The following is a 27,765-nucleotide window of genomic DNA, read 5'->3' on the forward strand; positions in this document are numbered from 1 at the left end:
TTTTGACGATACTCTCTTTTTATTTCAAAACATGGGCATAACTCAAATTTGGAGCCTCCAGGACCAAAACATATTTGAACCAAATGTTCAGAAGAGGAGCCAGGCCACCATTTTCGGCAGCCAGTTTCACATGGACAAGTGGACGTTAGAGAATGATGCTCACGACATGGCTACAGCTAGAGCACACCCACAAATAGATTCGTACTTGGTTGTCTAATTTGCATGCATGAGTATAGTGCATTCTCCATGCCACTAATACATATATGCCTTTTGCAAAGTCAGTGCAGGATCCGTATTTGTGCGGGTCTTTCAAAGTCTGCTCCCTTATGGCCTTTTACCATAATCGATCCAAGAGAGCCTCAAGGGAACCAATTCTTTCTGCCACTTTGCCTTCCCCCAAAGTCATTTCTGAATAATAATTATGGCTATCAGGAGTTCCAGCATCGCAGAGGAGAATCTGTTTGTTAGTTATTTTAATGTCAGTTAGCTGGCCGTAAGTCATCCTGGCTAAATATCTCCACATGCTTGGTGCCTGGAATTTGAAATTGGTAACTTTTAGCAGCAACAGCAACCTTAGACGACACGACCAGATTAAAAAAAAAAAAAAAATTAAAAAGCCGGATGATGTCCCAGAACGAATTGGGCTTTCCTGCTTTCCAAAGCAAATGAGTCCCTAATCTGTACCAAACAGTGACAGCCTGACCCACTCTTGCATGGGGGCCCACTTTTCCCACTAATGCGGAATTGTTGGAACCCCAAACAGCATTCAGCGCCAAGGGTAGGGGTGGGGGTGGGGGGGTGGGGAAAAATGCCTGAATCTGAAAAGGAACCAGAAGAAATTGTACCAGGGAAAGGAGATAGGAATGGCAAACAAGTTCCCAGAGTATCTCTGTCAACAAGCATGTAGAGTCTTTATTACTAGAATATGCAGAATCCCCCCCGGGGCGGGGGGACGGGGTGGGGGGATTGCTCCATCTTTTTTTGCCTTAACCCTTGTCTTGCCAGTCCTTCCCTTGGCTGGGTGAGCTGCCTCAGCGAGCGGGGGAGGCTGTCCCATCCAGAAGCCACTCGGCAGCCGGCCTCAGGAGCTGCACTCCTCACAGTGACAGGACAGGATGTACCGGTAGGTGGCCGTGAGGCGCATGCCCCCCGAACAGCGCAGCCGCAGTGCCTTCAGCTTGGAGGTCTGGGGCCGGCAGCAGTGACAGGAGGAGCGGAAGGGCTGCTTGAGGACAGTGCTGAAGGAGACCAAGGGCTCGGAGCGCGACGCCTGGCTGCAGTGCCCCTCACACCTGGCCAGGAGTACCATCTGCGGAGAGAAAAGAAGGGGTTACCCCCACAGGGGAAGCCAACACCCGAGCCAGCTCCCAGCACAGCATCCCTCAAAAGGCCCTAACACTCCTTGCTGGATGAGGCCGGGGGCTCTCAATCCCCGTTGCACTTCAGAGTCACCTGGCAAATGTGCTTTTTATTTATTTTTTATTTTATTTTATTTTTGGCCACACCCCAGGGCATGTGGACGTTCCCGGGCCAGGGATCGAACCCATGCTCCAGCAGTGACAATGCCGGATCCTGAACCACTAGGCCACCAGGGAACTCCAGCGAACTTGCTTTAAATGGCAGCACTCAGGCTCCATCTCAGACCAATTGAATTAAAATCCTTTGGCGTAGAGCCCAGGCTTTTGCGGCTTTCAGAGCTCTTTAGGGTGATTTCAAAGTGCACGGAGGGTTTAGAACCACTGGACAAGGCCTACCACCAGGATGTGCAAATGAAAACCAAAGAACCAAAAAATTTCTCCTGACAGGTGGCAGCTGACCATTGGCCCAATGCCAGTGGCACCAGCCTCAAAATGTAGAAAGTCATCCCAAATTGCAATCAGGGAGTAGACAAAGAATAATTACAGAAAAAGAAAAAGGAATTTGGAGTTCCCATCGTGGCTCGGCAGAGATGAATCCAACTAGTATCCATGAGGATGCAGATTTGATCCCTGGCCCCACTCAGTGGGTTAAGGAGCCGGGGTTGCAGTGAGCTGTGGTGTAGGTCGCAGACATGGCTCAGGTCCCACGTTGCTGAGGCTGTGGTGTAGATCGGCAGCTGCAGCTCTGATTCAGCCCCTACCCTGGGAACTTCTGTATGCTGCAGGTGCAGCCCTAAAAAGCAAAAGAAAAGAAAAGAAAAGGAATTTGTTATGTGCAGGGAATTACTAAGGAAAAGGAATAAAAGAATGTGGTTTCCAAAAAGAAAAAGAAGATAACCTAAATGACACTTAGGAAGAAATACTCTGGGCATTACAACTTGACACAAGAGAGTGAAATAGAAACTGGGTGTGTTTGGGGCCCTGGAATCACACTTCTGGGCTTATCCACTGAAGGAGCCTGAGATTTGTGCAATCGCATTTTCAGAGCCATTTAGGGCAAATATTCGTATGCATTCATTCTGACCATCTCCATTTTCAAAGGTAGGTTAAAGTGATGAGAAAGCTTGGGCTGAAGGAGCAGAGGTCATGTGTTCTTTATAGTGACTCTTAATGTGGCTTTAGGAAACAGACTCCTTTAAGAATCTGATGCAGGTGTTTCTCTTGTGGCTCAGCGGTTAATGAATCTGACCAGCATCTGTTAGGTTACGGGTTCGATCCCTGGCCTCGCTCATTGGGTTAAGGATCCGGCATTGCTGTGAGCTGTGGTGTAGATCACAGATGTGGCTCAGATCCCGCGTTGCTGTGGCTGTGGTGTAGGCCGGTGGCTACAGCTCCGATTAGACACCTAGCCTGGGAACCTCTATATGCTGCAGGTGTGGCCCTAAAAAGAAAAAAAAAAGAATCTGATGCAAACTACTGGAGTTATCCCCAAAGCAATCAACATAAGCACCCACTTTGTATTTTGCATATAGACTAAAAGGATGGAGCAGAAGCCCACTTATATATCACATACAGAAATCCCGGACTCCTGGAGTGGCAGTCATGAGTAGGGTAGGGTGGGTAGCTTGATTCACGAACCTATATAACCTTACATACTGGGACACAGAAGGTAGGGGAAACGGAGATTATTACCCTATGTGTATGTGGGAGGGTCTTACTTGGTGAATTTCATATTAAATGATGGAGAAAAATTGGCCCTCTAATTCCAGAACCCACAGCCAGAACATAAAAAGTGAAACTATCCCAATAAAAGTGTAAAAGATATAGAAATAGGCATGAAACCACTGGACTTTTACTTCATGGTATTTTGGGAATTAAGAGTTATTACTGCAAACTTACCAGCTATGATCTCTGACATCATCATCTAGGACAGAATTTAATACCCAAGAATTAGAAGAAGGAAACTGCCCACCCATCTTTCCAAAAGGAAGAGACGATGACTTCTGGTAATTATAGATCATTTATGAACAGCCTTATCGGAAAAGATGCTAGGATGACTCCAACAATCTCTTAGCAACTAACAAGACAAATATGAGGTATTAGGAAACAACTGGCAGGCTTGGTGAAGAATAAGTTGGACTAGACCTACTGATTTATTTTCTATGAAAGATTATAGGGGTTTTGATTCTCTCCTCCCTGCCCTTTCCTTTGATAGGGAAAATAAACCTGATCTGCAATGGGTTTTTATTATTGTTATTATTACTTTTATTCAAGTACAGTTGATTTACAGTGTACTGTCAATTTCTTCTCTACAGCAAAGTGATCCAGTGTGTGTGTATATATATATATATATACACACACACATTCTTTTTCTTATATTATCTTCCATCATGCTCTATCCTAAGAGATTGGATATGGTTCCCTGTGTTGTAGAGTAAGACCTCACTGCTTATCCATTCTAGATGTAATAGTTTGTATCTACTAACCCCAAAATGAGATGGTGCCATAGGTCTATATTACATGGACCACGTTCTTGGTGCCCAGACCATCCTACTAATGAGAGAGAGTTCAAGGTCTTCTCGGTCCCTTTTCCCCACCCCTGCTGGTACATGGGAAGACCTCCTTGACATCCCACTTTGGAGTGATGTTAAATTTGCTCATCTTCAATGTAGATCCTTTTTTGGTGGATTAAGCAGTTATTCAAAGAAACACTCCCCAAATGGAATCTTTAGAGAGCCAGTTTCGGTCTGAATGGATATGGCTAATCTGTGCCAACAGACTTCATTCAGAAGCGCAAAGACATAGTCAAGCCTCATACCCAAATGATACTCAAACAGGTGAACCAAATGCAGACCTTGAATGACCAGGCAACTAGCACTGTCCATAATATGAGCAAGTCAGCAATCTGGGGCCATTTGTAGAAGAACTAATCTAAGAGCGATTTCACTAAAAGTCTTCAAGGTCTCAAGCTCCACCTTCAGCTCATTCTGGAGGACAAGAACTCCAGCCCTGAAGACTCTGGGGCCACCTCCAATGGGTCCTCTTCCTCAGGAGCTGAACTTTCTGGGCAAGGAGAATGCCCGGACAGGTACAATAAATGCCTTCAGTGGCTGTCCCCAGCCTTCAGCATTGAATCCAAAATCCTGAATAGCCATTAAGGCCCTGCATGACCTGGATTTCACATATCTTTCCAATCTTACGGACAACTATTCTCATTTTTATCACCCACTCTCTATTCGGATCAAGCTTCATTACTTAAGAGTCCATGAAACTGCTCTGAATTTCCCTGCCTCTTGCTTTGCTCATGTCTTTCCTCTCTCAAGAATGCCCTTTTCTCCTGGCTGTACGTAATGAAATCCCATCTATCCTTCATTGTCAAATTCAAATGCCCTCTCTTCAAAGAAACTAGGAGAACAATTATCTGGCCCTTGACGTTCTCTACACACAACGCAAATCCCCTCTCTGGGAGATTCCCAGTACAACGGACTGTTGAACAACGTGGCAGGGGCAGGGGGATGTCAAGCGCACCAGGTCTTCATGTATTTAAAAATCCACATACAATTCACAGCTGGCCGTCCCCATCCATGGTTCCATATCAGCAGATTCAACTAGTCACAGATTGTGCCATCCTGTAATATTTACTATTGAAAAAATAACCACGTATAAATGGACCAGTGTAGCTCAAAGCCATGTTGTTCAAAGGTCAACTGTATATAGATCCCATCTAAAAGCTGGAAGCAACATCAAAATCTAGCCCTGTTTTGTGTATGTGTGTTGGAGGGGTAAAGCAGGGAGTTTGGAAAATAAGATCCATAAATGAGTGTTGCTGAGGAACGGAACACCTCAACAGCCTCAGGTTGGCTCTTGATATGCACAGTTTAGACTCTGCCCTGCCTCATCCATGTTACAAATTTAATGAACAACTTCTGACCTCTTCCAGACCAGAGCTTCTCAAACTGTAAGGGGTGTGTACATCAGCTGAGGATCTCATTAAAATGCACATTGTGCTTGAGTGGTTCTGGGTGACGCCAGAGGTTCTGCATTCCTCATAAGATTCTGGTTGCTATTGGAACTGCTGGGCTAACATCCATACTTCGAGTAGCAGAGCCCTGGACCTGTTAAAATTTGAGAGGCTCTGCTCTAGATGATCACTAGATAGCGATCATTTAGCTAATAATAGTGAAGGCAGCTGTTTATTGAGTGCTTACAACATTTAATCTCCTTTCATTCTCTTCTCAGTCCTATGTGAAAAGTACTATTATTATCTGTACTGTTATTACAGATGAGGAAACGGAGGCTTTAGAGAGGTTTTTTTGTTTGTTTTTTGTTTTAGTCTTTTTGTCTTTTTAGGGTGTGGCATATGGAGGTTCCCAGGCTAGGGGTCCAATCGGAACTGTAGTTGCCAGCCTACACCACAGCCACAGCAATGCCAGATCCAAGCTACATCTGCAACCTACACCACAGCTCAGGGCAAGGCCAGATCCTTAACCCACTGAGCGAGGCCAGGGATGGAACCTGCAACCTCATGGTTCCTAGTCGGATTCATTTCCGCTGCACCACGATGGGAACTCCAAGGCTTTAGAGGGTTTAAGCAAATTGCCCAAACTCACATATCTGGTAAAAGGCAGAGCTGAAATCAAACCTAGATCCATCTAAAACCAAATCTCTGGTCTACGCCACTATAATATCCTGCCTCCTGATATTAAGATGGTTTCCTGATGGTTATGTGCCAACTCACACCTTAATCTACTTTGACCTGCCTCTGGGAATCCTAGCCATGTCATGACCCCATGAGTCTGATCTTCTTCTTTTGGGCTTCTTGAGACACATCATCACCTTCTCCAATCTTAAAGCAGAGCTGAATCTTCTAAGAATGATGGTAGTTCTAAATAATATCTCCTCCACTGTCCAGACTCTTGCCCAGCTCCAGGGACTTCTAGCAGTTCACTGGACAGTACCACACACTCTCTAACTCCTTAACCAACTGATTCTTCAGTTCAATAAATCTTTGACACCTTCGAACATCAATTTACCTGCCCAAACACGTTGGTGCTGGTTTATGGTCAATGCACATTTTTAAACTTGGGTGACTTGGCTGTATTTTCTTAACATGGGAGGACTCCTCTGCATTTTGTGCTGTGCTTAAATGCTCTTAATGGAAAGCACACACACTGCTCCAATATCTTTTTATTTTATTATTATTATTTTTTTTTATGGCCACACCTGTGGCATATGAAAGTTCCCGGGCTAAGGGTCGAATTCGAGCTGCAGCTGCCAGCCTATGCCACAGCCACAGCAGTGTGGGATCCAAGCCGAATCTGCAACCTATGCCGCAGCTTGCGGCAATGCCAGATCTTTAACCCACCGAGCAAGGCCAGGAATCTAACCTGCATCTTTGCAGACACTATGTCAGTTTCTTAACCCACTGAACCACAACGGGAACTCCCACACTGCTCCATTATCAAATCAAGAAATGAACTTTTTTGGACAAAGGACCCACATGGATCTGCACCATTAGAGGAGTGAGTTTGACAGGTGGTTATTGCTCATATAACTTTCTATTGACTTTTCACAGCTCAGGGGAGTGACAGATACATGTTATCTGCTTTGGGTCCAGTTTAATCTTTGCTCTCTTATGTTCCCCCAGACAAGTGGCTTGATGTCAGGAAGCAAGGCAACTTCTCCAGCAGCCGCTTTGTATCCCCCCAACCTTGGAGTCACTTGACTCCAGCTGGATGTGAAATCTAGTCCCTTCTGACACCAACAGAGCTCCTGGGTTCAGAGTGTTTGCTCAGGGATAGACTCCTTCGTGTTCTAGTCAGATTTCCATGTGCCAAGGCTAAGGGTAATGAAAGGTCCTTGGGTAATAATAAAGGAATAGTAATGAGGATGATGTATAACATGTATTGAAAGTTTCCTAGGCTCCAGGCCCCGTGCCATGCCCTGCATGGGCAACTCGATACCTAACAACCTTTTCAAAAGATAAACTCTCCCCACTTCACATTAAAAGGCAGAGGCTAAGTTACCACCTGAAGTCACGTACAATGGAAGGGCAGGATTCTGAGCCAAGACAGCCTGATTCCTGAGCACCCTGTCCTGTCCATGGTGCTATACTGTCAGGCTCTGAAAGTCAGCCTTTGGACTGATGCTCAGTCAGCCCCGGGCAAGTTCAGGTTACATTGTGAGGTCTGTGGGCAGCTGCATTTCCTGGGTCCAGACCAAATATTGCACGTGGAGACCTCAGGCTCTGCTGTCTCTGGTGACCTACCACGGTTCTTAGACAGTTCGATCTGTTGCTGCAATACACGACTGTCTCATGAGTGAGAGAAAACCCAAACACAGGTGGTTTTCATCACCCCTTGTTGAAAGACTCATCATCTCTAAAGCCACTTTCCTTTCCTGTCATGTGGAGCCCCCATGAATTCCTGGCTCCAGCCATGATCTCCATGGATATCAGAATAAAGACCCACGTGTCCCATCCCAGAACAGAGCTTTGGCTCTTTTACCTCGAGCAAGTGAGAAACACATTTTGTCTTTTTCTCAGTAGTGAGCACTGTGCATCCCTTATTCCATGGCAAGTTCAGGTTACATTGTGAGGTCTTGAAGCACCCCCCCTTTCTCCTTAGGAATATGATTCACCTCTGCTTTTCCCATTCCTCATCTCACCAGCACCTTCAATAAATGCCTATTTAGCTCATCTCCAGAGACCCAGGTCAGCCTCCAAAGAAAGGGTCTGTGCTAGGCTGAGGGCATCTGCAAAATGACCACCAGGGGAAGGAAGTGGTTGTGGGTGATGGCGGGAACTCTGGTAGGGTGGGTGGGAACTCCAGCTGGAATCGGGCCCTTTCACTCTGGTTGCAACTCAAAAGGACATGAAGAGACCTTTGCGTACAGAACACGTCCCTTCTCTCTCTCCTCCATTTACTTGTAGGCATCATGACAGCAAAAACACAGCCTGTGTTTTCTCGTACTTTTGTGCCTCAGGAACCCACTACAGTGCTCTAATATACAAGTTTGTTCCTTCTTAAAAAATCAGGTCATATCTGTCCAGTAGGCAATTGTGTTATAAACCCAGGGTTCCCAACTCCCCTCATTTCTCCTACTGCACTATGAGCTTCGCGGGCAGCACTCAGAGATGGTTTGGGAACCCTAAGCGCCCGGTTCCAACCTTGAGGCTCAGCCCTTGGCATGAAAGGTCCCCTCTCCCCAGGGAATTTCCCTAGGCTTTGTCCCCCGAGCTTTCCTCCTCCTCCTCTTCTGTGGCCACCTTTCAAGTTCCCCACCTGCTCCCATGGACCTTCAGAGTTCAGACAACCATATGCCCTAGTTTCCTGCTCCTAGCGTGGGGCCACCATCTGCCACTCCTCACCCAACCCAGACTTCACAGGCCTGCCCTACCGGCTCACTTTCTCAGCTTTGGTTGCTGAAAACCTGTCCCTGGCCCCAATCCAAAACACACCAGCTCCAGTCCCCCCTCCCTCCACCCACCTGGGAAGGGAGGTCAGAAAGCAGGATCTGTTTCTCTTTGACTTTGAACCCCCCCCCCCTTTAGCACCCAGCACAGTGGCTTACATCGACTTCACTCTTCTGCATGCTTCCCCCACCCCTGCCAGGTTTCTGTGTTTAACAAGAACTGCAGTGAGGTTCATTTTCCTAATCCTTTAAGGCCATAGGAGATCCCAGTAGTTACTGAAATAGAAAAGTGAGTCTAAACACCTGTCCAGTTTATAACTCCATCATCAAGCTCCAACTATCATTCATTAAGGTCTATTTCATGCCAGACACCACACTGGATACGTTACAAATATTATCACCAATACTCATATCCAGCCACACCTTTAGGAAGACAACATTAGCTTGATTTTATGAGGGAAGAAACTGAGGCCCCCAAGAATTACTCCACTTCCCCCTAAGTCACCCATGTGGCAGATTGTGGAGCTGGAATTTGAAACCAAGTCTCTCTCACTTTAAAGCCTGGGACGCTGCAGTTCCCTTAAAGATTCCCCAGATAGCTTATTTCCACGAACCACTCTTTGCTTTTTTGCTCTACCACCTTTGCTCAGAATTTCAGGGGAGATTTTCAATGCAGCTGCCACTGCCAGAATCCTTTGTACCCAATCCTAGGAGGTGTTGCCACTGAAAGCCACCAGGTGCCTTCTCAGTGGACCACTGTGGCCAGTCTTTTCTGCCTGACTCCATCTCAGCCCTTTCCTGAATTGCTAGGAGATGGGTAACAGGCCCCTAGGGCGGTCCAGCTCCAAGTTCAGAACTAAGGGAAACAGATAATGGAAGGTTCCCAGAAAAGCTTTCATTACTATGTCTGTTTTTTTACCAAGATTGCTGAATATAGAGCATTATTTTCAGCAGACCAGAAGTTGAGCCCTGACTTCTAAGTAATGGCTTTTACACTCTATTTGCGTTCCTCCAATAGGAAGAGCCAGTGAAAGATGAATGAATTGAATGAAATGAATGCAAGATGAATTTTGTTTTGACCTTGCCCACGGCATGCGGAAGTTCCCAGGGCCAGGGCCTGAACCTGCACCACAGTAGTAACCCGAGCCGCTGCAGTGATAACACCAGATCTTTAACCCACAGAGCCACACAGAAACTCCCAGGCTCAATGACATGGAGCAGTTGAGTGAATACTTCTTTCAGTTGTCTGTTTTCCTTACAAATGGGAACGAGAAAGCCTTCCAACACAAATTTGGCAGCAAATGGTCAGATCATATAGTATGAAGTGCCTGACACATAGTAGGTGTTCAAGTGGATGCCTTCCTTTCCCTGAGCCTGGGTCCCATGCTCCCTTTCATCTGTCTTCCAAAGGCAGACACTGGATAAATATAAGTTGGAAAGCATTAACAATTGATAGGCAAACAGTAGTCAATAATGGCCTTTGAACACAATGTTGAGGTGAAATTTTTTGCAGACAGGAAAAAATTCTCCTCTAGTCTCCTCTTTGTAATAGCTCCCATTGGTCGTTTTTGATGCACAGGCTAGGTTTTTATCCCAAGTCTGTAAAGATGAATGATTTTATAAACTGAGACCCATGAGAGAGAAGACTGGCCTGAGTCGGTGAGAATGAAGCATTATAGAATATCTCAAAAGGAAAAAAAACTGTTTCTGTTCCTGGATACACAGGGAAAATCTAATCCAGAAAAGGTCTGGCAGGGGGAGGCACTGAGATTCTGCCAGGCATATTTTATGGCCAAGAAGAAAGGTTTATAATCACAAGCACCATTTACATAAAACTATTGCTATATTTGGGATAGTTTGGGATGTTTGAAAACAGATTGTTCCCATGAAATCACAAACATTTCTCTGCAATTACAATTTTGTGCTACTTATCATGGTATTCTGGAAGAAACAGAGGTGAACAAAGGTAGACTGAAGTCTGTTTCCAGGACTCATGCTCAAGCACCATGAGTTTGTTGGGTTCGGGGTAATGACATCTCTTCTTTGACCTTTCCTTAACCAATGAGATCATTGCTAAGGTGCTCCTCCATCATCTCACCAAATCTTTCTGGATTGTTCTGCAGTTTTTAGAGCTGCTCCAGTTTTTCTGTTCCTTCCTATCATTACCTTGACACTTGCTTTGAAATAATTTTATTTCCCTTTTTAAAAAAAGAATGGTGATTATGGAGGACAACTCAAAGGAGGAAGAAACCATCCATGGAATAAGACACACTAAATACTGGTGCTCCCTGTAGGGGGAGCAGAGGAGAAGGTAATAATTGCTCTAGTCAACCTCACTCTGGCCTACGGTTTCTGAGCAATCACAGTTGTAAAAACATGTCCTGTTTTTTTTCTCAGTTTGAGGGTTTTTGTTCCCTAAGAAGGGATTTGCAGTCTTGTAAAAATTTTAAATTTATCTATTTACTTTTTTTTAGTTCTACAAGTACAAATAAGAGCCAGGAAGTTTGGGTTAGAGTGATTTAACCCAAATTCTGATCTCCCTAAACTAAAACAAGCCATCATCATTGACCTCTACGCAGAGAAGTTATGAAGATTTTAAAGGCCAGACAGAAGTCATAATGTTTTTAAATGGAGGGTAGAGCCATTAACTTATATGGTCTCAATTTTAGCAGTTGATATTTCCAAATCTTCTTAATTATACTGGTAATTTAGAAAATACTTGCCATATGAGAATCTTTAAGTGGTTTTAGTCTCCGGGCTGAAAGTGAAAATCTCTAAGGATGGGCTAAACAAATTCTTATTTACCAAATGTGGGCAAATTTCATTCATGTGACTGTTGGGGGCCAGTCACAGTCATGAGAATTCTTCTGAGTCTGTTTTTCCCTACTACGTGCCTTCCTTCTGGGTGGCCCATGAGGCTTGCCACTCTTGGCGGCCTTCGAAGCATGTTCCTTCATACACCCTGTCTCAACACTGAGACAGCACTTTTGCCTGTGCAAAAAACATACAACAAACTCCATATGAGAATGACTTGGGAAATCAAGGTAAAAAAAGTAACTTATCAGAGTTAACTAGCATCCATGAGGACTTGGGTTCGATCCCTGGCCTCAATCAGTGGGTTAAGGATCTGGCATTGCTGTGGCTGTGGTGTAGGCCGGCGGCTACAGCTCTGAGTGGACCCCTAGTCTGGGGAACCTTCGTACACTGCAGATGCAGCCCTAAAAAGACAAAAAGACCAAAAAAAAAAAAAAAAAGAGTAACTTATCGAATTACCATTTATCTCCTGAAATCATTTTAACATAAACAAGGCAGGCAGAGAAAGGCATGGACCAAGAAGCTCTTTGAAGAGCCCCCCAAGAAGTATGTTTCACTGCTCAATCATATTTTTTGTATCTCCTTCCTCTTTACTACTGGTGGAGGTAGAAGAAGTTACAATAACCATAGGTGCCATTTTTCTTTCTTGAAAAAGGATACTACCGCTCATCAGTTTCACAGCCGGGGACGAAACGCACCGCACCGCTCCCACCTTGTGTCTGGCAACAATTTTATTGTGAGAACCTTCCAGCCTTTCTTATTGGCTTTGAGCAGCCTGCAAGAGAGGCGCTGTCTGAGCGGGCACGTGGTCAATTGGGCAGCTCTACTGACAAAAGCTCAAAGCATGATGGGAACCCGCCAAAGCATGATCCTCTGACAAGCTCTGTGGTCCAGCCCGCTTGCTCAGGTTTGGGCTATGACCATAGTTCTCCATTCTCTGACAAAGGACTATGGCGTCTCCTATTTCGCGAAGTAAGGCTACTCCCATGGAGATCTAGATCTTACCTTTGAGCTACACTTGTACAACGGGTGACTGATAGAATCGACATAGTGGTGCCTCATGCAGCGTCGAGGATCCGAGTCCATCATGAATGAGCTGTCTGTTTTGCTGTCTGTATCTCCCATTAGTGCCAGCAGGGAGAGCATAGAAAAGGATGCAGCTAGTACATGATTTCTCATTGTTGTCGGGGAAAACTTCTCAAGAGGAACAGCAGAGGGAGGCAGAGGACTAAAAATTGGAAATGCCTTCACCTCTAGGATCCAGTTCCTTTCAAGGAAAGGGCAGGATCTGGTTGAAGCTCTCTGGTTGTCATTGTCCTTTGTGTGCCGGAGTTTTGTCTTAGTCTTTGCACTTGCAATCGATCATCACAGTATCTGCCGCACAGCTGGAATGGAAACAGAAATTATTTTCCCCAGAAACATTTACCCAGAACAACTCATGGAACTCTAGAGGTATGGAGTCGAATTTTTCCACATCATTTTGAGTGGAGAAGATTGGTTTCTAGAGTGTCATTAGCATAAGCTGTCATCCATTTCACGCCACCCCACCCCCCAACCCCATAGCTTACGGTACATATTTGCAATCTTTTGGAGGTGGACACAATGGTTCAATGGAAGCCCATGTTGACTTTAATCGCTAGAGTCCGTGTTCCTGGGAGCAACCATAGTTTGAACCCATAGTCAAGGTTAAACACGTGGTGCTGGCCACAGCAATAACTGAATTGGGTGGCCTCATCCTTATGCTTGGCTGGTGAGAATGGGAGGGTCTCTTCCGTTCCTCAGTGAGCTTTGGTGTCAATGTCAGCTTACGGGGCCAGAGAGAAGGCAAGTCAGCACTAACAAACACAGGCCACGTCCCACAGGAAGGAAGTACATTTTCCATGTCCAAGTCCAACCCACCCATCCACCTAGTTTTCCACTTCTGCACTCTTGGGCTCATCCTGTTTTTGTTTGAAGCCCTGTGCCACCCAGCATCCATGCCAAACTGCATCTGAAATACACATCATGCTAACCGGCCTCCAGTGTGGTTAAGGCAACACAAGTGTATTTGCCAATAGACTCACACATTTCTGAAGAGCCTTTGTAGCCCGAGCACACGGTATAATTTGGGAAAGTAAGTGCTTGTTGTAGCAGATACTTATCATTAAAGTAGGATCATGCCATAACTGAAATTTGCTTTGTTCTTTTAATCATATACCTCTTAGACCAAGGACTTGGGTCCAGAGATCTCTTCAAATCATCTCACTAACCACCGTCCCCCACCCCCCTGCCAAGGCATGGCCAATACTATCACACTGGAAAACAGAATAGCAAAAATAGTTGCAAACATTTGAGGAAAATTGGGGGACCTGACATTACATCTAAAGCAAAGCATGATAATGAAAACTTCAGAAAGACTTGCAAAGGTATTTCAGAGAAAAGTTTGATTATTTTGCTTCATACTACAACCTTTTTTCCCCCTTGAACTTCCTATTCACGGACAGTGTGAATAAACAGGGCAAAGCATTGACAAGATGGAGATTAGAGTTCGAGTCCAGGAGTTCCCTGGTAGCTCAGTGGATTAACCATCTGGCATTGTCACTGCTGTGGCTCAGGTCATTGCCATGGCGCAGGTTCCATCCCTGGCCCAGGAATTTCTGCAAGCCATGGGTGCGGCCAAAAAGAAAGTTCAAGTCCATTCAAGTCAACCAGTCTTGCTCTAGCAGAGTGGCTCTAGACCCTTTTAACTTCAGTTAGCTGTCTTTCGAGAGAGGAGGAAGGATCCGTAAAGGAAAAGGGTCTGTGACATAGGGCTGTTTCAGAGCAGAGCAGCTCTGGAAATGGATGTGTATTTCAGGGAAGCCCTATAAATTGCAGGAAGGGCAGGGAGTGGTAATGACAGGACCACCTGGCCTCTAGTAGCTGGGAGGTCTTTTAAAGTGTTCTGGCCCCGGTTTCCTCATCCGGAGAGACGTTGGAGCAAATGGCATCTGCAGCCCCTCCCGCTCTACAATGCCAACATTTGAGATACGTTTGGATTCAGTACCCCCCATGTGCAGAAGATAATCCTCAAGTTGAGGAGCTCACATTTTGATGCAACGTTGCCCCACTTTCCTTTATGTGCATGCTAATGGCCACATCTCATGAAAATGGGTCGAACCTGAGCCTAAAGCTCCACATCAGCAAAGCACTCAGAAGAAGATTTTTGTTTTCTTTTCCGCTGCTCAGTCTAGGTTTTCCTACGCACGCTACACCAAAGGTCAGCAAGACTTGAGCTCAGAGAGCCAGCACTTTCTTGGGTTCCATGTTCAGAGGCTGCAGTATTACTGACCATTTCCTGAGTTTCAATATGACTCTGTTTTCCCAAGTGGCTATCTGTCTCTTTGAAGCCTTAATTAGTCTCAGAAAGAGAATTTATTAGATTTCTCCTTTCACCACTTCAGTCTACAGATATTTCCCCCAGGAGTCAATAGCAAAGGGATGAAGGGGAAAGCAGACATTCCAGTCCTGACCCTCCCTCCTCACTGCCGGCAACTTCTTTTCGGAGCCATGGTCAGGAGGCGTGGTTAAAAAAGAAAAGCAGGAGTTCCCGTCGTGGCGCAGTGGTTAACGAATCCGACTAGGAACCATGAGGTTGCAGGTTCAGTCCCTGCCCTTGCTCAGTGGGTTAACGATCCGGCGTTGCTGTGAGCTGTGGTGTAGGTTGCAGATGCGGCTCGGATCCAGCATTGCTGTGGCTCTGGTGTAGGCCGGTGGCTACAGCTCCGATTGGACCCCTAGCCTGGGAACCTCCATATGCCGCTGGAGCGGCCCAAGAAATAGCAAAAAGACAAAAAAAAAAAAAAAAAAAAAAAAAAAAAAAAAAAGAAAAGCAAATGAAAGAAAAGCATGCCTAGCGTGATGGTAAAACCAAACAAGAACATCAACAGCAAAACTCTACTCTACTCTGTATGTGTTGGCATTTGCAGTAGAAGGTGGGCAGCCCTCACTCATCTAAGGGAATCCCTTATCAAAGTACTTTGAGATACTTTGTTCAACCAATGTGCTTTACAAAAATCCCCAAATCTGATCATACACCCTGTCGGCAAGCCCGTGGGAAAACAGACCCATTTTGGAGATAGTACAGTAAAAATTGATACAAGTTCTGTGGAAGCCAATTCGGCCATCTCTGTTAAAAGTGAACATGCACATAATTTAAACCCAGCAATTTCACTTCTGAGAACTATCCTTCATGTGAGATCCCACAAGCATATGGTTATGCACCACAGCCTTGGTTGTCACAGCATGAAATTGCAAATCAGCATGAAATATCCATCAGTAGGGGACTAGTTAAATACAATCATACAACATTCCTACAAAGGAGTACTATGCAGCTCTCTAAAAGAGGAAGCAGAAACTGTATTGACTTCTGTTCAAACAGGGAGCAATAAAATATATATTTGTATTTATTTGTATTTACATAGAGAAGCTCATCAGACAGTAAGTTACCTGTGGATGTGGAGGACAGGCATGGGAGAAAGACTTTTCACTGTATACTTTTTTTAATTTGTAGATATTTGAACTTGTGAATGTCTTACCTATCCAAAATTTCTTTAAAACGATGATATTCTCTCATTTCAAAGCTTGGCTTTCAAAGTTAATGAATGTTTAATGTCTGTGCCAATTCGAGTCTTTTAACAGTATTATACCTTTATTCCTCATAAATATAGGAAGAAATGCTAGTCTCTTAGTCAAACAGTCTTCCAAGGGGACCATTTTACTCTTCTGCACTACTGCCACCTAGTAGCAACATTTTGAATTGCAAGCCCAGTTTTAAAAACTTTTCCTAAAAGGTGAATAATTTTGCAAGCAAATGGTGTGAAGTTTATACGATAAAGAGCCAGCTAATGTCACACAAAGCATAACTTTTAATATCTAATTTTCTCTCTAAAGATGATAAGCTGAACCCCGAAGTAGTAATAAAGATAAAGCATAAAAGAATGACAGAGAAATATTGCTTTACCACTAATAAGAAATCAGCTTTTCATTTCAACACTCATAAAGCATGATACGTTTTGTTCAGGTGTTGTGTGAAACTCTAAAATGAGAATGCAAGCAACAATGTAAATATGCCACAGAACTCACAGACCCCTCAAAACCTAAAGGTGCCATCCTTGCAACGTAGGTAACCTGGGGATCCGGATCCGTGCCTTAGGTGCTCAGATTGCATGAGCCAACACTGTTGCGCTATGCTGAAGAAGAAATAAACAGAACGCTCGAGAAAAGAGTGCCAGAGTGACGTTAGGTCAAGTTGCCTTAACATTGTGTTGGGTTAGGTAGGGTGGGGGTGGGGAGGCGCTTACCAAGAGGAAAATCAGAACCGAAGGAAATTCACACCACTCCCTTTTATGGCACCCGCGGCGGTATCTCTGTCTGTCTCGTAGGAGCTTCTGTCGTTTTTCTCAAAACGAAATGAATTCGAATTTGCTCTCATTGTGTGAAAAGCACGTAGCAGGAAAATCGAAGGCTGCCTGTCAGGACTTAGAACCTCGGCCCAGCCAGTGATGGCTCGAGTGAGAAAGCGACTCTCTTGCTGAACCCCGGAGACCCGGGCGTGCTCCGTGCTCCCGGTTGAGTCTCTGAGCCCCGGACTTGGCCGATGTACAGAGCCCACGTTCTAGGAGCTCCGACGCGGAGCCTCTGCCGGCAGGAGAGGCACGTAGGCTGGCGTGCCCGACTTTGGAGCTACCCTCCAAACGATACCAGTGGAAAAGAACAACTGGTGCCCAGATTTCCCCACCTGTCATCCTCAGCGAAATAATATAGCAGAGCTTACAGAGGGCCCAAGCCTCCTGGGTGAGAGATGGTGTTGTGTCCGCGGATCAGCTCACTCTTGGGCTGACCTTCTGCCTGGCAAAGGGTAAAGGGCTGATTTCACACCAGTTATTCCAGCACCCGGCTGAGACAAGCGGCTTGCGCCAAGCGTGGCCTTGTTCTTGCCCTGCTTGCCAGACAAGGGAGGGCAATGCTCAGTGTCTGTATTCCCAGCCCCACCCCACCCCCGGGCTGTTTTCAGTATAATACACATGCAGGTACCGCCTCATGTGGCTTTCTTCTGCAAATATATATTCACCGCATATTCTCTGAGCACCCACTATGTATCTCCTTTTGCTCTAGCAGAAAAGACTTAAGGGTCAGGGGAAAATATGGGTCCTATTCTAGTTCCCTGTTCCAGCTCACGTCTTCCACAAGCAAAGAGTCTTGGCCGGTTGTCTTCCGGGGTAATTTTTTTTTGGACGCTCTGATGCACTCGCCTAACATCTAATCCATATGCAACATCCATTGCATCATCTCTAAGAAGATCAAGTGAAGCAGATAAAATAGAAGGACTTTGGAATGACGTCAGGGTGCCAGACAGAATTATTTGATATTGACTCTGATCTAAAACAACCATATCAGGCACGGGTGAGGTAAAGATGGCAGGACACGGAGCCCCTCTCAGAGGAATTGCAAGAATAAATAAATAAAAATTAAATCAGGGATTTAAATGTGGAAGAAAGCTTGCCACTAGATAACACTTCCTACGAGGATTAGAAAAAGCAAGAAAGTCCAAGTCTAATCACAGAGTGCGAAGTGCTAAGTAGCCCCTTCCCAGGAACTCAAAGAATTCCAATGGGATCTAGTCAACCAGATGCCTTGGAGAGTAAGTCAGATGCCTCTTCCCAAGGCACTTAATTTATAAACTGTAAACAGCATGTTGGATTTTATAAAGCATCCCGTGAGCTCCATGAATGGTTTTTGATATTATTCTTCTCTGGCAGCACATCAGTGGCAGCCTAGAAGCCAAGCCTGGGCTGACCCAGAGGCAGCCGTCCTGGCCATAAATGCTGCCAGCCCTCTAGCCTGCCAGCCCCAGGTATCTCAAAGGATGGATGGGCCGCAAGGTCAGTCGGGAAGGGGCAGCTCCCCTTTCTGACATCTCACGGTGTCTGTTGTACAATCCGAGGTGGGGGAGTGTGGGAGGTGATGTCTGTCCCCCAGGGGTGCCATCTTAGGAGAAAGACGACATCCTCGTGAGGCGACAACAGGTCTCCAGTCTGGGATCATCGGTTTTCTCCCAGCCTGCATCACTAGGCAAGCGTGGCCAAACTCAGCAGTGACGGTGATGGAGGAAGGAGAGAGATGGGAGAAGGAGAAATAGAACCCTGGGCAAGACGCAATAAATCACAAGCCTGGGGTAAAGCGGGGCGTGAAAAAGAAGGATGGGGAAGAGAAGTGATTCCTGGCCAACTGTCAAGTGGCCCCACCTTGTGTGTGTCCTTGGATTGAATAGTTTTACTGTCTGGGGGGAGGGACTAGTGTGGGAGGACTGGACCTTGAGACTGACTGAAACTTACAATTCTGATTTTCAGGAAACCCCGAGGAACCCTCTCATCGTGACCCAAACTCCCACTTACCTACTGCTTTCATCTCTTCCTCCCCCACACTCATTTTTTTTAAGCCTATGTTGTTAGCATCCCGTGTCCCGGAGCTTTGCCTTCATTTCTCAGAAACACTGGATAACTATCCTACCGCCCTCTGAAACCAGCAGAGCATCCTACCGCTGTCTGCTCTGGTGGTAGGAAGCCTGACCTGAGGAGGCCGGCTCGGAGCCCTACCTTCCCGTCACAGGCTGTGCTCTTGAGAAAGTCACTTGCCTTCTCTGGGACTCAGTTTGCTCATCCACCGAATGAACGGATTGGTCTAGATGTTTCTCTGGTTCTATCCATGTCTTACCTCCTCTACCTCTACCCAGGTTTCTCAGAGTACCCGTCTGCTTTGGTGCTATATATTCCCCAAAGAAACACTATGGAAAGAGTGCCTTTCTTACTCAAGAAGCTAATGATTATAGAAAAGTCCAAACAAGTTCTAATGTGGTACCTGAGCCAAAATGTGAAGACCAAGCTGTAAGAATTGGGCCCTTGGTGAGGCCAAATTGGTGCCCTGAAATAAAAATAGCCCTTAATAACCAGTTGACTTGGTGTTCAAATGTACTAAATGTGGTTTATAAATTAATAACAGAGTGTTAATAACAGGAAGCAGTTAGCGAGGAGATTTAACCAGTTCCTATTTCTCTTCAAGCTGTCTTGAAATGTGTAGTGTTTCTTTGTAGTCTCCACCAAATGGGCAGAGGAGAAAGGCTAATGGTAGTCAATTACGGTAGAATTAAAGCTCTTTGATTTAATCATGATGATGACAGTGGGGCTGAGTTCAACCCTCTTTGCACCTTTCCCTGTGAATGACCCTTATTCCTGAGGTTGAGCCACAGATCCTCGTGCCCTACCCGGTGGGACCATTTGTGATGCTCTGGTTCAGGACAGAAGAGGAAGATTGGTTAGATGAGTTTTCCTCTCTGCGGCTGTGGATAAGAGCAAGGCACTCTGATTGGTACAGGGCCAATGGAAACTTTGTGCTAGGGTTCCTGAAGCTCTGGGCTAGGACTTGGGTCTCAAAGAGTTGCCCACTGGGTATGGCTCTTGGATCCTGGGCTGGGCTTCTCGGGGCTTCTACGGTTTCTATGGAAAGACTCATTCTGAGTTCTTAATCGTGGACATAACCAACTGACTTTTCGAGAACAAACCTTGCGTAAATTGGAAACGACCGCGTCTGATTCCCCATGTGTCAAGAGGCTGGATACGGTTGAAGACATTTCCTCTGGGGTTTGGATTATTTCTGTAAGTCTATCACTCCACTAAAAGCTGTGACTGATATAGTGAGGCGCTGTCAGAAAATGCTTAGGGGTGGCCTTTCTGCAGTGCCAAAAATCAACAATCTCCCTAGATGTGGAGTCCCCGTCCATCCTTTCATCAAGAGAGAATAAGAGAATAGAGAGAGGGAGCCACAAAAGAAGTAACAGAAGAGAAGGGGGAGGGATTATTTTTATGTTTAAAACCTGCCACTGGCCTTTCAATGACCGCAGACGAGCACGATTCCAGAAAGGGAAGGTTCCCTTCCTTTCACCCACACCCTCCCAGGGGGGTTTCACGGCCACTCTCTTTGGAAAGAAAGGAGGGGAATTTTAACATACCCAACGCAGGGGCACGCGAAGGTACACTTCCCCATGGGAAAGAAGAGCTGCCCCGGTGTTCCGGAGAGCTCCTGGTCTGATATAATTTGACCCTTGTTCTGCCACTGGACTCCAGGCTATGGAATGGCCTTGGGAGACGAGAGGGGGCCAATGTTAGCTCAGGGGACAGGCTCCCTTTTACCCCGGAGCCTAATGAGTGTGTTGGCTTTTCTTCAAAGTGTCCAGCAAAGTGTTTCCAAAGCTGCATTTGAATCTCCTCACCCGCAACAGCGTTTTGGAATGGGGGCTAGTGATGTCACCTAACAGCTGTAGGGCCCTTAGTTAGAAATTGGGCATAAACAATAGGAGCAACTCAGTATTTCCATTCCCCATTCAATTTGCCTTTTCTGCCCAACGAAGGGACCTGAATCCTGAATTCCAGCTTGTTCCGATCCGGCAGGAGCCCTGGTGGACCCAGACTCCTGTCAGAGGGGCAAGGTTAAAAGCAACTCACAGAGAAATCGCTTTCCCTCTACTGCGAGTCATTGTGAACCCACTGGCCTTCGGGTTTTCTGTTTGTACTTGGCTTTGCTTAAGCCGCGCACCCTCGAGCTACGTCTTTGGATGGCGGTCCTCCAGTAATACTTCTATTCTGCTGCCTTGGATGTCAAGCCTCAGAAGAAAATTTTAAATGCTGAAAAGCAGTAATTTCCCCTGATTTGGGGGAACTCCCCAGAAATGTATCAAGTCCTCAAATGTTGCCTCGCGCTTTAAAGAAAAAGTGGACTTTGATGAAGACTAGGCTTTCTTTGCCTCTTCACATCCACGTTAGGAATGTGTGCGCCTGCATTTTACTTAAGAGTCCAGGAATGGGGCTATTTTTTATTTCACTTGAGGAGCTGACCTCCTTTTCAAGTAAAGAAAGCAACGTCAGAGTTCAAAACCCTCTTCCTGGGAGGGAGTAGGTGACAATAAGGGAAGCGTCCCTCTCTGAAATGGTGCTGTTTGAAACTCTCCAGTGCCAGATGCTGAACATCAAAAATAATCCTTCCTCTTTCTCTTTTGTTACTTCTCCCCGGTCCGCTCTTTCCCTATTTTCATTCCCTATTGATGGAAGGATGGGAGGGGACGCCCATGTTAGGACTATTGTTGGTTGGGGACACTGCAGAAAGGTCACCCCCCCGGAGCATTTTCTGACAGCTCATCAACTTTCGTGAATGTATGAACCTGTTGCCCTTTCATTTTTAAAGGATATGGCAATTGGTTGGATCACGACTTAAAAGAAAACGTTGGGATGGAGCCAGGTCGTGGGAGGGAGAAACACTGTATGAAAAACAACAACAACAACAACAAAACCTTAGCTTTTGAAGAAAAACAAAAAGAGAGACCTATCTACGGCAAAGCCTACAGAACTGAGCTGAAAGCTATGAAGTCCATGTTCACGTGCAGATTCGGACATGAGGGTGAAAGGGACTTGAATTGGATGGATTTCTGGTTCTAAGCATGAGGGATGTATTGCCGACTAAAGTTACCCATTCTTTGAATTTTCTGAGTCAGCAGTCTTTTGAACAAGAAAGTAGTTGTCCCAGACTTTGACCCCCCCCCCCCCATCCAGGGTGTTACATTCTCACTCTTGAAAATGGGTCCGGGGGTGTGATTCTCAGTAATGAGGGTTCACCCATCAGACTCTGAGACCCTCTGCTGAGGGAGACAGGAAGCATGAATGGCAGAGAGCAAAAACTATTGCCAGCCATGCAAGAAAAAAGCTCTGCAGATGTGAGAGCAGCTGGCATCAGAAATAATGCCATCGGCACAATCTTCCTCCCCAAACTGAAACGTGTGGGTGTGTGAATCTGCAGCTTGCAAGAGGCAAGGCGGCATTCGCTTCGTACCCGCCTCTCCCACCCACCCCGCTGCACACGCACAGGGGTCTCGGCCGGACTCCTCACCCTTTGTTTTCTCCGGGACTCAAACATAAAAAGTTTATGGTCGCTGATCTGAAGGGTGAGGAGTGGGTACGACCAGCTGGAATGTTGCCACTGGCAGGGGCAGACAGGAAAATAGGAATGCTCTTAATGTCCTCCCAAAGAAAACCTTTGATGGACAAAAGAGTGGTTGTATTTTTACCCTCTCTCTTCATGCTGCCAGGCGTCTTTAAATAGATCCTCTAGCCTAGGGACTTGTATGGAATAATTCATATTAAAACCCAAGAAGTGGCAGAGGAGGGGAGCTGGTTCTTTCTCCTCTTTCTTTTCTTTCCCTTCTTTCTTTTCTTTTTTTTCCCTCCCCCTTCTTGTCAAGCTAACAGGAAAAGACTCATTTTAATTCAGCTGTGTTCAATTTTTTCCTTTGGGGGCTCTTCATGAACTTTAGCTAATTCGGCAAAGACTACCCAAGCCCCCCCCCCGCCCCCCGAAAACAAAAGGCATAGGAAGCTGTCCTGTAGATCGCTCCTCAATACATTTTGGTCCCCAGGACATCAGCAGCATCTTGTGAGGATGCTGCACGGAGGGGGTTACATGAGGCTCTTAAATGGGAGTGTCTAATCCTTCCACGGGCAAACTCCGAACCCCATCCGTTGTTCTGCTGTTAAAAGAAAGAAGAAGAAAAAGTCCTGCCCATCTCTCCGGCCCCATGCACTTTTTAGCTCGGCCCAACCCAGGATCCATTTCTTCCCTGCTCCCTTTCACGAAACCGGGCCTCCTGGCTGGCCAAATTCAAAGCCCCATTTCTCCTTCTTTTCCCTTGGGAAAAGGCAAGGATGGGAGAAGGACACGGAGAAAGGGAGCGGGGCAGGGCCCAAGGATCTGGGGAGCTTTGTTGCAAGTCCCTTGTCTTGCTCCCTGAAAGAGAGAGTAACCACATTTCTGTCCATGTAGGCCGAAGTGCATCTAGGCGTTCCCATAGCACTCCCACCCCCGGCCCTTTGCTGGGGATGTGCGGGTCACTGTGATGGTATGCTTGTCCCTGCCAACCCGGGTCACTCCGGCCCTGCTCTCAGCAGCCTAAAGGGCAGCTGAGCCAGGAGGCTTGCTCCTCTCTGCGAGTGGGTTCAGGCTCGGGGCGCTCCAGAAAGACACCACCCCCCACCCCCGCCCCGATCCCATCAGCCCGGCAGCGCTGCCAGCAATGACATCCTGGGAATACTATGGAGATGGGGACACCTCGGGGGCTGCTGTCCCCAGATGGAACAGGACCCCGGCTGTCTGGAAAAACAGGCAGAGCAAAGAGCAGGCTCACAATGGAAGGCTCGCAGGCAAGGGAAAAGGGGGCGGGGTGGGAGTGGCGAGAGCAGAAGCAAAGAAAAGCCACATGCCACCCAGGAAGATTCCAGGGAGGGCCGGAGGAGGTGGTGGAGGAAAGACTTGCCCAGGAAACAAGTACCCAGACATGGCACTGCCAGTCTAGCTGGATTCTTTTCTGAATTAGATTATGCGAAAGAAAGAGGGGAAATATATAGCCTGCCAGCTGTTCAAAGGCTTACAACCTTGCTTTTATTGTCCGGGTAAGTTGGTGAGGTGGGGCATCAGAGGAATTCCAAACATACCATCCCCGAGAAATTTTAATATGTTCCACAGTGTCATACACGAAGAGGAAATGACAGCTGATCCCAGCCAGGGCAGGCCACAGCAATCTGGGCCTCGGAGCTCACCCACCCTCCCCTGGCCCGCCTTCCCTCCTCTGCTCTAGCGCTTCTCCGTCCTGCCACCTGCTGCCCCATCCCTCCTGCTCCCACCGGGGCTCAGCCGGGAAGCCTGGACAAAGTCGCCTGAGCTGATGGTCACGGGAAGAGGTGAGGATGGGCCGGAAGGTCTCCGCTGGCCAAGAAGCTGAAGGCTGGCTGGGATGAGTCAGGAGCCCCAGGGAGTCAGAGGCATTTTAAGTCACCCAAGGGGAGGGGGGGATTATCTGCTGATAAGGACCAACTCAAGGACTGATGATGCTGCCTTTCAGGCTTTTTTTTTCCCCCCAGGAACCTACCCAAGTCAGAAAACACAAGATCAGATTCTTTGAAAGCATCGCTGTCAGTGGCTTTGATGGAGACTTGGGTTGGGGGAGCGACTTCCGGTTAACTTCTTCCCAGGGGCCTCTTGAATTTAGGCCCAGGCCCAGAGGTCACTGGTCTCGATCGGGGGGCGGGGGGGGGGAGAACAAGTAAGTGCTGGGAGATGGTGACTGCCTCTTCCTCCGTGCATGTTTCTAATTCAATGATTCATCGAGTGGCCCTGATGTCAGCCGCTGAGTAGGTGACTCACAGCCGTCCCCACGACAGACAGCACGTGGTCCTTTCCACAGAGTGCTCCAGGGAGCAGAGAAAGGATAAAGTGCCCTTTTTCCAGGCTTCTTCTACCCAGGAGGGAAAGATCTGGGCTGCGCTAGCTGTGAGTGACGTGTCCCCAGGATCCGGTGATAAAAGCCTAAGGGAAGCCCTTTTATCAAATGGAAAGAGAACCCACTGATAAGCAACAATCATTTCCAGTAAATCTGGGTACCAGCAGATATTTGAAAGGCTTCTTTATAACAAGGACCTCATTGACCAGTCTACCCATTGGCAAAGTCCATTTCCGTTCCCAAATCGAACAGGGGGTGGCAGGCGGACTGAGCAACAGGGTGGGGGACAATGTCGCATTCACCTTTGCGTCCATCAGGACGCGCATAACTTAGGAAAAGAATGATGGAATGAATAATTAACCAATCAGAACAATAGCACTTGAACTGCGAGTTCTTAAACTACAGGAAAAATTGCCGGCCACCATTGGTGGCTGTAATTCCAAGAAACGCGCCACATTTTTTCAAAGGCTGAGGAAAACAAATGAGTTGGAAATTGCTAAATGTATTGAAAAATGATTTATTTTCCCCTTGACAGTCTCATTGGAACTGGAATTAAGATTGAAAACTCCACAGACGTGTTTCCATCTCTGAGTGTCAGCTAGGGGTACACGGCCATCAAGAAGGCCTCAGTGGCCCTGATGTCAGTCGCCGAGTGGGTGACTCACAGCCATCCCCATGACAGATGGCACGTGGTCCTTTTACCTGAATGGAATGTATTTTAAAGTAAATGATGCAAACACGGCCTTCTGTATGCAGATACTCTCAGAGACCGGTCTGCATAATAGTCTAAGAAAATTGCTTTGATTCAGCTAAATCCTTTGTCAACAGCAGTAGCTTCAAGTTGTATGACAGTATAGAGTCCATGGTATCTTTTCAGGCTTTCTCGAATAAATAGTGCCTATCCCAGAGGTGTAAACTAGCTCCTTCAAAAGCCAGGTTTTCGTTCAACAATGCTCGTTAGGCTAATTATTAGAGAAAATCAGACAAGTTCCCCAGAAGCCACGTTCCCACTCCATGATGAAAACTGGTCACTAGGACCCTAAAGTTTACATTCAGAAGCCAGACTGGTGAGAAGCAAATGCGCGGGTACTGGCATTTGGTCCAGCCACACCTTTGAGAAGCATCCTGCAGTCCCCACTGTATTTGGTAGACACTTAACAGTCAACTCTGTATTGGGGGCATCTCTATATTTTCAGACGCACCTGGTAGGTAATGCTCGTGTTGGAGCGGTCTGCCAATGCCAGCTCCTTGTAATTAAAAGACACTAATGTCATAAAGGAAAAGGGATATATTCCCAGCATCCATATCCACCAGTCATGACAGCTACGGAACACAGACCGTGGGATTCCCATCTTGACAAAGAGCTGCCTCTCTTGCACTTGAACCTCGGTGGAGAAGGGTGTCTCCCTCTTTCCCGCAGGTTAATCTGGGCTCCTGGATTACAATGAGCCTCAGTTACAGGGCGTTCTGAGTCATTAACATTCTGTACACAAACTTCCCATCCCCCAAGAAAGAGTTATGCCCAGGCCTCCTACAGCCCAATTGTGCCTTTAAAGAGCGAACTTGTACTCAGGAGCTGAAAAGAGCCCTAGGGAATATTCCTCAGGTGTTTGTAGGAGTCACTCCTCCAGGTCCCGGTCCCTGTGCTGGTGGGAGCATCCTTTCCCCGGGCACTGCCTGCACAGGGTAGCATCGGTCTGGCTGCAGGGACAAGCTGATTACTAAAAATAACCTTTTGCAATAAGGCCAAGGCAAACAGCATGCATTTCCTCGGACTTTTTTTTGCCCAATCAAAAATCCTATAGTAAAACCCATCCTCCTCTCTGCCCCGCGCTCCTGACCGCATCTATGGCTTGCACGTTAGGGGAAAGAGCAAAGGAACAGGATTCCTGCAAAGCGTGACACAGAAAGCTAGAAATAAATGTTGCCTATTGTTTGAAGTCATTCTCAGCACTCCGGCAGAGCCCTGGCAGGAGATCAGCAGCATACATAAGTAGTAATAAAAGTAAACAGTGCGCTTTTAAACTCGCAGGCTTGCCCGCGCTAATAGTGCCCCCATTGTAAAGAGGGATGAGGGCGGCGGGGAAGATACTGGGGCTCCAGGAGTCCATGTCGGCGAGGAGCGGCTTCTCAAGTCTCCTTTCACGGGGTCAAATATAAGAACCATTACAAAGTTACATCGAACTACGCAGAGAGTTTGAAAATCCAATCTCTTTCAGTCAAACCCAAAGAGATTTTTTTTCCAGCCTCTCGGTGAGACAGACTTCAAAGACCCGTTCATTTACAAAACACAATGCTAGCACGCTACAGATTAATGCAAATTCAATTAATGCAAATTTAAGTGGTATTTAAAGGTTGTCTCTTTGTCTGAGAGGAGGATGAAAGGCTCGGTTTGGAAAGAAGTAATTTCCTAGGCAAGCCGTCAGCGCTGTTTTCCTGCTTACCTTGGGGGAAACGCAGGGCTCCTTTCTCCCCAGACTTTTCTGAGAGCTAGAAAGAGGTCCTGTTACTTCCAAATGCTTTTGTTCTTCTGTCCCTCTGTCACATGGCTTGCCTTTTATATTTGCAACACACAAAAGTTAGGACTGTTGTTTAAGCGACACAGGGAGAGAGAGAGAGAGGGAGAGAGAGAGGGAGAGAGAGAGAGAGAGAATGTCAAATGGAAAAGTGCCATTGCAGTCATATATCAATCAGGCGTGCGGCCGCGGCAGCGCACTAGCAAATGGGAATGCCACGGAAATGCGAGGCTCCTGTTATTGGGGACTCAGCCGCTGCCCACCGCTCGGCTCCCTTCCACCACCCAGCATCTTACGATGGGAACAGCACAGAAGTAACAAGGGCAAG

The 27,765-nt window shown here is 46.7% G+C and overlaps 1 protein-coding gene across 2 annotated transcripts; it reads right to left on the bottom strand.

Annotated features, from left to right (window-relative positions):
* Positions 1–27,765, bottom strand: NDP (NDP, norrin cystine knot growth factor). Of its 2 annotated transcripts, XM_021079373.1 has the most exons (3): positions 27,366–27,765; positions 12,591–12,970; positions 1–1,309 (listed from the first exon to the last, which is right to left on the bottom strand). In XM_021079373.1, exons 2-3 carry the CDS (start codon positions 12,762–12,764, stop codon positions 1,082–1,084), a joined length of 402 nt encoding a protein of 133 aa, XP_020935032.1. In that variant the 5' UTR covers positions 12,765–12,970; positions 27,366–27,765; the 3' UTR covers positions 1–1,081. The 2 variants fall into 2 exon arrangements, with proteins under 2 accessions (XP_020935032.1, NP_001106528.1); NM_001113057.1 differs by lacking the exon at positions 27,366–27,765 and having other exon boundaries at positions 1,082–1,309; positions 12,591–12,764.

This window comes from Sus scrofa, chromosome X (genome assembly GCF_000003025.6).
Source record: "Sus scrofa isolate TJ Tabasco breed Duroc chromosome X, Sscrofa11.1, whole genome shotgun sequence".
NCBI classification, from domain to species: domain Eukaryota; kingdom Metazoa; phylum Chordata; class Mammalia; order Artiodactyla; family Suidae; genus Sus; species Sus scrofa.

Excerpts from the sequence above, each read along its gene's own strand:
- NDP (XM_021079373.1), bottom strand. The coding sequence starts at position 12,764 with ATGAGAAATCATGTACTAGCTGCATCCTTTTCTATGCTCTCCCTGCTG. Across the intron at positions 1,310-12,590 it reads TGTACAAGTGTAGCTCAAAG|ATGGTACTCCTGGCCAGGTG; the intron begins GTAAGATCTAGA and ends TTCTCTCCGCAG.